The following is a 13458-nucleotide window of genomic DNA, read 5'->3' as shown; positions in this document are numbered from 1 at the left end:
TTGTTGTTTGTTATTTTCAGTTTTAATTTCTCTGACTTTTAAAAAGAGATTTAAAACACATTTAATAAATTTTCAAGCATTTCCAAACATAATCATTCATATGCTAAAATACAAGACTTTCTAATTTTTCACTTTTTTGAATGTCTATTAACAGTTTTGTTTAAGGCCTAGCATGGCTAAGTGGATAAGGCACTCGAGACATAATCTGAGGGTCACGGGTTCGAATCCCTGTCACACTAAACATGGTTGCCCTTTCAGCTGTGGGGGCATTATAATGTGATAGTCAATCCCACTATTTGTTGGTAAAAGAGTATCCCGAGAATTAGTGGTGGGTGGTAATGACTAGCTGCCTTCCCCCTAGTTTTACACTGTAAAATTAGGGATGGCTAGCTTAGATAGCTCTCATGTAGCTTTGCATGAAATTCAAAAACAAACAAACAGTTTTGTTTAAGGAATAGGAGTTAAGGATTCTGTTAGAATTTCATAACCTGTGGTATTTATGATGTTTGACATTACTTGCATTCTCCATAGTTGGAAAATATCACATCTTTCACTGAGTGTATGTAATGTCTAATATCTTTCTAAATAATGCAGGTTTAGAAGAAAAAGAAGGATATGTATTTAAATCGCAGAAGACACTCTTGGCCTCTATTCTGTAAAGAAAATTGTAATTGGAGACATATAAAAAGAGAGCAATTAAAATTTTAATGTAAACACAGTACATTTACAAAGCAGTGTGAATTTTATTATTATAGAAGCAATGCTTGGAGAAAAACGTTGAAGAGTTCCTCAGCAGGATCCAAGAAAATTTAGAGAAAAATAATTTATCTGTATGGATCATTATTTTTTAATGTAGAAATCCTGAACCAAATATTGTTTTATTGCATTGTGAAAACTTCTCTTTTCAAAGGTTGTTTGTAAAAATAATCTTTCTTTAGTAAAATCAAAATTCTTTAATGAACTTGAAAATTGCTTTTTATATAAGGTGATAAAGACCATTATGGATTAGCTCTGTTATCATAATGTGGTTTCTATATATTTAAGTAATAGTAACTTTAATTAAAAGATTTCAAATATTGGAACAAGTTCTGTAGTTTAAAGCATTAAGAGAAGTCTTAGAGAAATTCTGTTGATGTATTTACCAAGAAGGAATCTCAAGTTTATTGATAAAATCGGGCACTTTGAGTGTTACCAAAGTTATAAATATGTTCAGTTAAAACATATCCTTGAAAAGAAGCATTTGAAAATTTATGGTTGAAAGAGCATCATAAGATATCAAGCTGATGAACAGTCAGTGGATGTTACTGAACTTCTTTTATTATATACATTGTTAAAATCTTTTTCCAAATCAGTAGATAACAATATAAAATATGATACAGACTTTATCTTTAAACTTCAAAGATAATTAATGTTTTATTAATAAACTTAGAGAGTCAAGATTGCTCATTTATTACTTTCCTTGTTTGCTATGTGATTGTATCTAAATGTAGTACTTGAAAAAAACAGTCTCAAACTTTCTCTTTTAACACGTCGGCTCCCACATGACCCACTGGTGAGTCGTGCTGTCTTATTGGCTGGGACACAACAACTACATCTACACTCTTCCTAATAAAATTAATTGTAAAATGATTAGTGGGACTCTGGAAAGTATCAGCAAAATAGCTTGGGAGCCAATGTGTTAAAAACCTAAAAGTTATAAAAAGTTTACCAAAATTTTCAAACTTTTTAGTTGTATATTTCCAGACTTACATTTGTAGAAAATCTAACTTGTGCAGCACCTGCATTATTTAATGTGTTAGTTACTCACTATCAATGTGTTCCACTTTGATATTTTTATACATTTCTCACAGACAGTGTTGGTGAAGATCTGTGATAAAATTACCAGATTTAAATTTTTATGAATGCCAAGAGGTTAATCTATCCTTACTTTCAGTTGGGACAATCAGTGGTGCAGTGTAGCATGGGTAACATTTGCATTCTGAAAGGAATGACACTGAGCACCCCTAAGTGAAGACTTTGACCCATTGTTTGAGGCAGCTTTCAGGAGTATAATTCAAAAACAGCTTGTGATATGTATGGTTGTGCAGGGTTGTATGAAAATCCACCTTGAGCAGCTCAACATCACAGACAAGGATTGATTGTATATTAGATTATAAAATCCCTGTCAGTAGCTTTCTTATAGAATTAAGGATAATGGAGGTATATTTTCCTGCCATCCACTGGGATTATAAAAAAAAAAATTGGTCCAGCACGTAGATTCATGCAAATTTAAGCAGATCATATTTAACAACAGCTTCACAAGCAATGATTTGGGCCATTTTCTAAAGTGTTTCAAACACCCTACTGCAAGGAACTGATGGACTCAAGAATAGGCTGTGCAATACCTAGTCCTGAGTTTTGATGGTACAACTCTCAGTGCTAATGAACATTTTGATAAGTGTATGAATTGCCTTGTTTATTTGACTGTGAGGGAAGGTTGGATAGTTTTATCCAGCCAAGTTAAACATTCAGAAGAGGATCAGTACAAAGGTTCAGGCCAACTTCATGGAGGATCTGTACTATTTTCATGAGAAAATATACATGGCATTAGCCTCTACAGATCAAGAGGTTATCCTAGTTAATAAACTCATTGAGGAACTTTTCAATAGAACTTTTATGACAACACGAGAGTGAGGATTTCCTTCACACTCACAGAAAAAATATCCGTAGCAAGACAATTTGAAGTATTTGTTTCATTCAAACTAGCCACTGGAGAGGAAGAACCTGTAGTGGCAATTCCACTAGATATTATGAGTTAGGTGACAAAACCACGTCAGGCTAGTTTCAACTGAATGGTCAACAAACATTCCCCACAACAAAAAAACAAAGCAATATAAGTGAGAGGGCAGGACTATGCAGATATTTCTATGGGATATACACTGCAGCAAGGTCATCCCATGAGAGCTGCACCACAGCCAATGCTGACACCTGGAAATCATCCATGGTAAGAAGAGGAGTGCATCTAGATCACTTTTTTGCCCATCTTTGGCACACAGCAAATACTGTAGAGCTATATGTATCAGCTGATGGCCCAGTAAACCCATAATTTTTATACTTTGATGAGCATCAAAGGCAAGAGTATTAATTTCAGTAATTGGACAAGTAAGTCTATTTAACTGATTAAAAATGGTTCAAAGGATGGTTTGGGAGATGAAAAGATTACATTTTATGAGGTTTCTTTCGAAAAGAAAGATAAATAGTGATCTTATTGAAGTTCACAATATTATCCAGGATAAAGGCCTTTTATTTATTTGTGCAATGTTTTGAACATAATAGAATGATGGAATACAAATTTAAGATTTAGAAAAGAAACACTAACTCTGTAAAATACATTTATTTTTCTGATAGGATGATTAATTTATAGAATGAGTTATCTTCAGCAGAAATGAAGCCCATAACTTACAAGAGTTTGTAAGTTGAAATGGTAACTTCTTGAAAACTAAATGGTGGATTTAAGTTTTACTTTTTTTGCAAGGATGAATGTGATGTGATAGCCTTAAAAAAACAAGTGATGTTTATTGCCTGTTTGTGTTCTAACCAAGACGCTATTAACATGGCCCCATACTCAATATCAGAGTTCACTAAGGAAGCTGGCTGAATTACAGCAAACAAGCTGTTAGTTGAAATGCTATTTATATCAAAAAACGAAAAGAGAAAAAGTCTGCAGTCAAATGCCATGACCTTAATTACTTCTACTGCATCTAAACATCCAGTTTAGAAGCATTTAATACATAACAGAATAAAAGAATGTAATTAAAATAATAATAATTATATTACTTATACTTCTCTGGCCAGGTGGGTTAGGGCGTTCAACCCATAATCTGAGGGTCGTAAGTTCGAATCCCCGTCACACCAAACATGCTCGCCCTTTCAACTGTGGGGGCGTTATAAAGGTACGGTCAATCCCACTATTCGTTGGTAAAAGAGTGGTCCAAGAGTTGGCGGTGGGTGGTGAGGACTAGCTGCCTTCCCTCTAGTCTTACACTGCTAAATTAGGGACGGCTAACGTTGATAGCCCTCGTGTAGCTTTGCGCGTGGGCCTGGCGTGGCCAAGCGCGTAAGGCGTGCGACTCGTAATCCAAGGGTCGTGGGTTCGCGCCAAACATGCTCGCCCTCCCAGCCGTGGGGGCGTTATAATGTAACGGTCAATCCCACTATTCGTTGGTAAAAGAGTAGCCCAAGAGTTGGCGGTGGGTGGTGATGACTAGCTGCCTTCCCTCTAGTCTTACACTGCTAAATTAGGGACGGCTAGCACAGATAGCCCTCGAGTAGCTTTGTGCGAAATTCCGAAAACAAAGCTTTGCGCGAAATTCAAAACAAAAACATATTTTTCTCTTTGTTGGATTTTGGATTTCGCGCAAACCCGATGGCTATTTGCGACACCCGTCCTTTATTTTGAAGTGATAGATCACCACTTCCAATTCTTGGACTGCTCTTTACCAACTAATAGTGAGATTGACTTTAAGATTATTTTACAACTATAGAAAGGGAAAGTATGTTTGGTAATTTGGTATTCTATTCCATTTCAACTGACTTTGTGTCGATCGTCCATGTCACCGGGTCATTATGTTACTAAACCTTAAACCAAAATATAAATTAAAATCAATCGCCACAAAAAAAAACGAAAAGGTACATTAAATTTAAATGATGAAATATTGTTGCACTAATAATGAATATACAATAAAGCCATTGGATACTAATCTAGTAGATAACCAACATGCTTAAATTACAAGACGTATTTTTAGCTATATTTATTATTTCATCCGCTAATATAACATCTAATTTATGTTTTATCTAAGCCGAGCAGGCCTGGCATGGCCGAGCGCGTAAGGCGTGCGACTCGTAATGCGAGGGTCGCGGGTTTGCGCCCACGTCGCGCTAAACATGCTCGCCCTCCCAGCCGTGGGGGTGTATAATGTGACGGTCAATCCCACTATTCGTTGGTAAAAGAGTAGCCCAAGAGTTGGCGGTGGGTGGTGATGACTAGCTGCCTTCCCTCTAGTCTTACACTGCTAAATTAGGGACGGCTAGCACAGACAGCTCTCGAGTAGCTTTGTGCGAAATTCCAAAAACAAACAATCTAAGCCGCTGTTTAATGTTTTAAATTGGGAGCGGGTTGGTCGTCACGTAAAATTCTGGATTTCGGAGCTGGCGAGCCAAATTTTAATCCATACGGTACCATAAAATATTTTTATCTCTTCAAGTTGTTGATGCATTATAAGAGTGACAGTCTATTCCATGGAGAGTGGGTGCTAAAATATTTTTGAGTGTTTGTCTTCACTTTGGTCATTAGTCCAAAAGTATGGACGACAGCAGATAACCCTCGTAACTTTGCCATGAACATAAATACAAGTATTTTTAATTCGAGCTATATTTGATTAATGACACTGAAATGCTAATTCCAGAATAATTATTTAATAACTTTCTTAATTAGCAGTAATTATGTGTGATTTCGAAAGACAAATGCATTGTAGACTGAAAACAAAATTGCGCTGTACCATATTCAACGAATCTTAATTATTTTAATAATTAATTTTTAATCTAATAAAATAATAATTTAAAAAAGTGTAGTGAAATATTGTGAAGTAGGCTGTACGGAAAAAAGCAGTAAAAATGTTGCAAAGGATTTTCTTTCGGAATTTTTGCTCGTTTGTTTAGATTACGTGGTTAAGAGCACCTTACTCAACGTGGTACAGTAGTTATAGGTGACGTGTGATAACAGTAGTAAGTTAAATAAGCTCTTTGATAGAAGAGGAATGATCGATAAGGTAAATTTGGGTTATAGTTTTAATTCAGTATACTGTATATTTGTAGAATAATAAATATTTTGTTTCAAACTAATAATAATAATAGCATTTATAAGTATTATACCAAGTTTGCGTCCACTGTACATCGTGCTGTGGCAGAGTTTTGTGATATCAAGCGATAATATTATTTCGAATTTAGCTTATGTCATTTTGATAATACACAAAAGCAATTGGTTGTTCTTATTGGTTTCAATATAAATTAAATTATATTTTTTCAGGTTTATTTTATCTTAGCAACAGGAACAACACTTTACCACCAGTATTACCAGTCGTTCTAACACTTCGTTACAGTAACATTGAACATTCTTCAAACCACCTGAACACTACCATTTACCGTAATTTGTAATAATAATACGAATCCAGAGAAACTGTTAGTCAGCATGGTTGTGAGGACCCAGAAAAATTAGTATGAACATAGTTATAAGTTCTGTTTTTGCAATTTTATATCGTTGTTAAACTGTGAAAAAGTTTGCTCGATATTTGCGCTACGAGTAAACATATGGTGCAGGTTTCGTACTTTATATATCTGCAGAGAAATTTGCTAAAAACTTTTAAGACATAGTCGTGTAATTTATATTAAGTTGTATTTCAGTTAAGCGAGCAAATGTTAATAATTTTACGCATGTTCTTTTGAACTTTAGTTAAAGTTTAACTATATATATATATATATATACTATTTTTAGTTCAACTTGGGTGGAATGGATGTTTGCTATATTTCTGGTTTTTTTTTAAAATCTAGCTGTATTATCATATAAATAAAAATAACGTTAAACAAAACTAGGGATTGATACGTGCTAAATGCATTTATTGTGTTTTTTAAAACTAGTGAACATTTTAATAGGCCTGATTATGTTATGATGTTTCTCAGTGAATTTTGAATAACAGAACTGGGAGTGTTGATATTATATGAGATTTTGACAAATGTGTAATTTAATATTTTGTACATTAAATTTGTTCTAGTGTGTATAATTAAGAATAGGACTAAATAAAGAAATTAGCAATTGCTTATTAACAAAGATTAGGCCTGAATAATTAAATAATTTTTTCTAATAATATGTTAATATTTCATTGATGAACATTTGAAAAAAAACAATTTTCTTGTGCTGTTTCAAGCTCCAACTGTCAACAGGTTTCAATCATTTTGTTGTATTATAAATTGTTTGTATACATATTCAGTGTATTATTTGTAAGAGACTGAATTATAATGGACATTTCTCTGGGAAAATTGATGTACACAATTTCAGCATAAGATAGTGTATACATTTGAATATTCTAATATTTAAATAATAACCTTCCCTTATATTATACTATCCATTTTTCCAAAATTGAATATGGCTGCATATTTAAAATTTGTATAAAGCAAAATGTAACTTTTTTTATTGTAACATAGCACATAAAAAGAGACAATATCCCATGAACGTAGTTATAAATAATTCTCTTGGGATTACATGTTGATGTGATGATAAATAAAATTTTGAAAGGGGTTGCAATACGCTTGTGAAGACTATTGTATTGTGATAAGATATTCTGATTTTCATTAACTTACTTAGAATTAGTAAGGAATTTCCACTGTTAAATAAGCAACTCTAGTAATTTCAAATTTAGTTCATATAAATTGCAGCAGTGTTAAATTAAAAAAGAAAAATTACTTTTAGTGATTTACAGAAAAATGAATAATTCCTAAGGAATCATTTTAAGAAAGCATATATCAAATATATGTAATCATCAATAAATTTTCTTACTAATAAAGATAAGAGGAGGATATTTGCTGAAACTGTTAAAGGTATACAAAAGTATTTACGTGTTAATGTACATAGTAGTACTCTTTTTATTTAACTGAAATCAGTTGTTAATAAAAAATCACTCCATATTAAAAAAATGAAATTGTAAAAAAATATAAAATTACAGATGAATTAAAAAAGTAAAGAAGGTTTATTTACTTATACCCCCAATTTTTTTAAAACAATTACTACCATTTGTAATTTTATGTGAAAGTTTAAAGGTTGTTAAAGTTTGTAAGTATCAGTGAGGCATCATTCAGCCTATTAGTATTATGTGATGTTTTGGTTCCTTTACTACTTAAAGGATGGCAGCACTAAAGAGAGTACATAAGTGGATTATTTGAATGGTGCTTGAGTTTAAATTTTGTTTATTTATAATTGGAATGAAGTACATGTAGTGTTGACATTAGTGTACAAAATATGTGACTTGTGTGTTTTGATAAGTTTAAATTTAGGTTGAAGTTACGGACAAAGATTTTATTTGCATAATGTCTACTAAATTTATGTGTATACCAAAATCTTTGTCTTCTGAAGATATTGCTTCTATCCACAAAAGTACAATTTATTAAATATTAGTTAGTGTGATTTCAAGATACCCTTTTATCCTTGTGTAGTTTTACTTTTCTTAATATTTCTTTAATTAAGAGTTTTCCTGTGAATGTTTTGTTTGAACTTACAGAAAAGTTTTTATAAGAAATCCTACAAAAACATTAGTGAGCTTCAGTTATAAAATTTGGTAATTCAAGTACTTGAGAAGCAATAGGATAATGTCTTGACTGTCAACCAGGAATGATCCTTGAAATATAAGATACCCAGCTGTCCATAAATTCATTATTATAAATATGAATAAGCTTCCAATATGATAAATTACATTGCACAACAAAGTTTTTGCTTCTTGAACACTGTTGGGTGTTCCTTATAGATTTTTGGCTGCTGATCACAAAAATCACATCCAGATTTGCCCATCATGTACCGTTACATCGAAATCTACAGTTTTAGTATGATGGAAAAACGATATCAGGGCAACTGGAATCCGTCAATGCTTGCTGATTACTGTTGGACACTGCAACGTGATGCACTGGACATTGAATTCAAACAAAAATCAGGAGCAAAACACTTTTAATTGTGTTGAACTTAATAGCATATTAGAAACATAAACGCAATTGCCGGTAAACAGTTAACTGTCTATTTCTCAGAGTTCCTACGTGATGAAGCAAAACCAAAACTATATTTGTGCATACCCACCAGGTACCTGTCACAATCAGCAAAAACTTTTCAGGAAGAAAAACTTATCAAACAAATTGTTGCACATTGTTATATATTTATATAATTTGTGATTTAATATAGTTTTATAATCATCATCATTATTATTTTTTGTTGTAGCTCATAAGTGTTTAGGTTTTTGGACTGCTAGGTGTTTAGTATTTGAAAGACTATTCCCAACTGTCAAGTATCTAACCTTTAATTTCTTTGGTATGTATTTGATAATAACAGGATGATAGGACACAAGTTTAGCATTTTGACTAATATGTTCATGGAATGAGTTACCATTAGCAGTAGTGTGTGCCAGCACTGTACAAGAGATTAATAGATTATATGATCTTGTGAAAAGCATAGGGTGGATTTAAGTTTATACTTTTTCTTGGTGACTTGCATGTAGTCTTAAAAGAACAAACTGTGTATCATCATTCACAGGTTTTGAAATAGTAAGGAAAAGGTGACTGACTATACTTGTAATGGTACAGTGCTGAAATTTAAGTGGATTGGAGAAGGATTGGGATAAACCGATGAGGTTACCTTGTCCCCACCCCAGCTGAAATAAAAAAACTTTAAAAAATCAGAAACTGAACATTTCATTTAAAAACAGATTGTGCATCTGTGTCACAATCATGATATTAATTTTAGTTGTTGCATTGACAATTATTATTTTTTCTAAACATGTTTTTGAAGCTTGTTCTTTTGTAGGTATTTGTGAGACATTTTATATAAAAAATGTTTGGTAATTCTGGAGGAAGAAAAGCTGTTGACACTTTCTCCGACATATCTGTTCACATCCCCACATGTTTAATGGTGTCTAAATGCAGTGTCAAGAGGTTGTTCAGTAAGATATTGATAAGCAAAGAAACAAAGGTCAATAATGACAGGTGAAAAATTGAGAGCTTTAGTTATGCTGTCAATTAAAAATATGTGTTGATGATTGATTTTGGATTGACAGTTGGAGATTTTGCTATCACCAAAGCCAGAAGGAAATTATAGATAGAGATATGTGTGTCTGTATGTTATGGTCAAACTGTATTTAATAATTAATATTGTATTTGATTAATTAATGGAGTTACATTCTAAGGTTGCTCCTTTCTCCCGTATAAAGTTTTCCCTGGGTTCTGCAAGACTTTAATATGTCACTAGGGATAATTGTGGCATGCTCCAGCCACATAGAATTTTTATCATTAAATTCTATGTTAGTTTTATAAATATGAAGTTTATTATGTTTTTAAATTTGCTTATGATTCGTAGATGTTGAGTAGGGATGAATCTGAAATAATGTATCAGTTCAGATTAGGAACATACAGACATAATTCTCAAAAAAAAAAAAAATCCATTTCTGATCTTAAACATATTGAAAAGTTGTTTTACGCTTGTGGAAAAATGAATTTCTCCTACCATGTTAAACAAATTTGTTAATTAATTGGTGCTTTTTGTACTTTTCTGGAGTCTTACATTTGACTTGTGCAGTATAGCTGCCCAAAAGAAGTGTAACATAACTGCCAGAAGTTTCTGTTGGTGTACTTATGAATGATTCAATTTTGTGTAAAACAAAGTAAAGTAAACATTCTAATGTCATTATTTGTTTATTATGACTATACTGGTGATTAAATTCTCAAACTTAATCCTGTGTTAAATTTTACTCTTTGGAATAATAAAATAATTAATAATTAGTTAAGTTGCACTTTATCCCAAAATGTTCCTGCTGTACTTTGTAAAAAAAATTAAAAATTACTCCCACTGACAGAATTCCTTATAGAAACAATAATCTGGAGCACTAATGTATTGTCGAATCAAGAACATTTGAATCAATTAATGTGGTTTTAACATTAAGAATGTATAGTAGAATGAAGCACTTTGAGTATAGGAATTCAAAAGTAACTTGATTAGGGAAATACTTTAGGTACATGTAGTAACAATTATTACCATCCTTCTTGAGTAAATTTCTTTATCTGGGACTAGATCTTGTGAAAGACTTAAAAAAAAATAAGGGAATTTATTACCTGTATAGCAAGTTCACATTATTACAAGTTATTCTTGTACATTCAGGTACTGTGTTACATATACATATTTGTAGTACTGAAGTAAGGCTGGTACCAAGTCATTAAACTGGAACATTGACTCTGTTGTCAGTGTGGGCTTGGTACGAAAGTCTCCTTACCTGTGTAGAAAAGGAAATAACTCATTTTGGTATAAAATGGTAAACAGTGTAATACTGATTAAGACATGAAAATATTATTTCTTAATAATTAGAACAGTTTTGATTGGTTGCATTACTTATTTAATAATAATATCTAAATAGCTTTAGGTAATAAAAGTTAGCTGTATGCTGCTAATACAGGGTGAGTCATAGTGAATTCTCACTCCAAAGTTAAAAATGAACTACAAGTAATTCACAGACTTTTTTTCCCTGATTACACTCTATTTAAATGTTATGTATTATAATTTGTATTGGATGATTCTCATTTATTACATTACGCATGTTATGATTTCAAATAAATGGAAATTTGAATTTAGAAGTTATTAAAGGTCAGCATGTATCAAATTCTTAACACATATATATTTTAATATACAATAATACAATTTATATAATACAACAATACAATTTATAATAATGGTCGTTACAATATAATTATTTGTATACAAAAGTTTTACAAACTCCCAAATGATATTCAGTCTTTTGTCTGTTATCGATGATCCAGGTTCACGACAAATGAATTAATTTTGATACACCTCACTTGATTGGAATACTAGTTATCTCTATTCTTGTTTGGCCTAATATGTTTTACAAGTTTACATTTCACAGAGGAAGACAGATGTCAAATGTTCTCATAGAAATACTAATGGTTAAAGTTAATTCTCTGAAGATTAAAAGTTTGAAATCTATAAGTGTTCCTGGTCAAATATCTGTAGTTTTCCAATTGATAAGCTTTTATTACAGGATTATGGTACACTGACTGTAGCAGACAAATAACATTCTACTATCTCTCAGCATATTGATTTATAAAATTTAAGGTGAGGTTCTAGAAAGTTCAGCTTGCAACCACTTACATATACCATATATTGTTGATTCTTACTCTCAAGAATTTTCTACAAATTTAAAGAACAGGTAGGACTTGTGCAACACACATTCAACAATATACTTTACATGCATTAAACTAAAGTGAACGTAGATATTAAAATAAATGCATAACAGTAAATACGTTACATGTGATCATCTTATAAATGTTCAAAGTGTAATATCTAATCATAAATGTTGCCCCTCCAGTGAAATGCATGTGAAATACACCAGAATTAATATTCCTTAGTATTTTTAAGAGGTTACTATGGATAACTGTGAAACATAGGTTGAAGAGTCTTTCAATTTATAAAAAATTGTTTGTTTCAAAATTTGCACCTTATCAACAAAGTCAGTCAATGTATTTTGTTTAATTTCATTGAAGAAAGGCAGAAGACTTTGAAAATGTTGTCCTCTACACTTGTGTCTCTGCAACAGGTTGCCATCCATTCTACAAAGTTTCATCATGAATACTCTGCCTAAACAATCTATCAAAGAATATTCATTGTATTTGTTTTGTATTTACATGTAAATAATTGAAAATTTGCATAATGTTCTGAAATAATTTTGAACTTTGATACTTAATATATAGAAAATAAAATTTGTATCAGTAATTAGTTATAATGATTCTCAAATATAAGCATTTTTTACAGGTATTATAAGAATACTGATTTTTCAAAATAGTTTGTGTGGATTAATTGAGTAATTTGTTAATTATGTAAACTTTTTCAAGGTTTTAAAATTAATAATTTAAAATTTAAAGATTTTGTTTTGATTTAAAAGTTTATAAATCATACAAGTAGAGCAGAATTTTGAAACTGTCTGTCCAAATCTTTTAAAGGATTAGTTGAAGGTGCCAAATGAGCACCACAGACACAATCTTACAAGAAGTATCTTTGTGTGTGCTTGAGTGTTAAATTATGTCTGTTTGAAAACTACAGAGATTTTGTTTGAGAAACATCTGGTAAGGTTTGTTAGGTTTATTGTGTAAAGTAGGTGATGGCAGATTTTTATGATGACTCGAATTCTTTTTTATTGAACATTAGTTTTAAATCTGTTGTATTCAGACAACACACCATCAATAATTTAGCTTGTAATTTATATAACAGAAGCTATATTTGTTAGCTCTAAATAATCTTAGCCACGAGTATTGTTATCTAGCCTGGAAAAGATGATGGTGATGACATTTTAAAAGGTGATGTCCAGGTTCACAAATCAATATTTTTTCTGTTTTGCCATGTTTTTAAACATTTATAGAAAGAAGTGGTGACTTCTATAATTGACATAAGAAGGGCAAAAGAAATGTGGTAATAAACATTGACTTAGTTGAAACTGAATTGATATATAAAATGGAATTTTCTTATCAATGTTAAAGAAATTGAAATTTTATGGCAAAAAAGAGGTAGTGTTAATATTCTCTTAAAACACAACCTAAAAAAACATATTTGTGTATCCTTTAAAGTCAAAACCAGATACTGTTTAGTTAGTCCTGAATCTTTATGCAAGTATC

General features: G+C 31.5%; 1 protein-coding gene across 5 annotated transcripts in view; it reads left to right on the top strand.

Moving 5' to 3' along the window:
- The first annotated feature begins 5511 nt into the window (after nucleotides 1-5511).
- LOC143256583 (nucleobindin-2-like) overlaps nucleotides 5512-13458 on the top strand; it is a 35412-nt gene continuing 27465 nt past the window's right edge. For 2 of the 5 annotated variants that reach the window (XM_076513968.1, XM_076513965.1), the window contains exon 1: nucleotides 5512-5807. In XM_076513968.1, coding sequence (XP_076370083.1) covers nucleotides 5796-5807 — 12 coding nt within the window. In that variant the 5' untranslated portion in view covers nucleotides 5512-5795. Of the gene's footprint in view, nucleotides 5808-6064; nucleotides 6253-13458 lie in introns of all 5 variants that reach the window. The other 3 variants (XM_076513966.1, XM_076513967.1, XM_076513969.1) reach the window with 3 other exon arrangements.

The sequence above is a fragment of the Tachypleus tridentatus genome, chromosome 7, assembly GCF_004210375.1.
Source record: "Tachypleus tridentatus isolate NWPU-2018 chromosome 7, ASM421037v1, whole genome shotgun sequence".
In the NCBI taxonomy this organism is placed as follows: Eukaryota; Metazoa; Arthropoda; class Merostomata; order Xiphosura; family Limulidae; genus Tachypleus; species Tachypleus tridentatus.
Note: the sequence above shows the minus strand (reverse complement) of the source record. Positions and strands in the feature narration are given on the sequence as shown.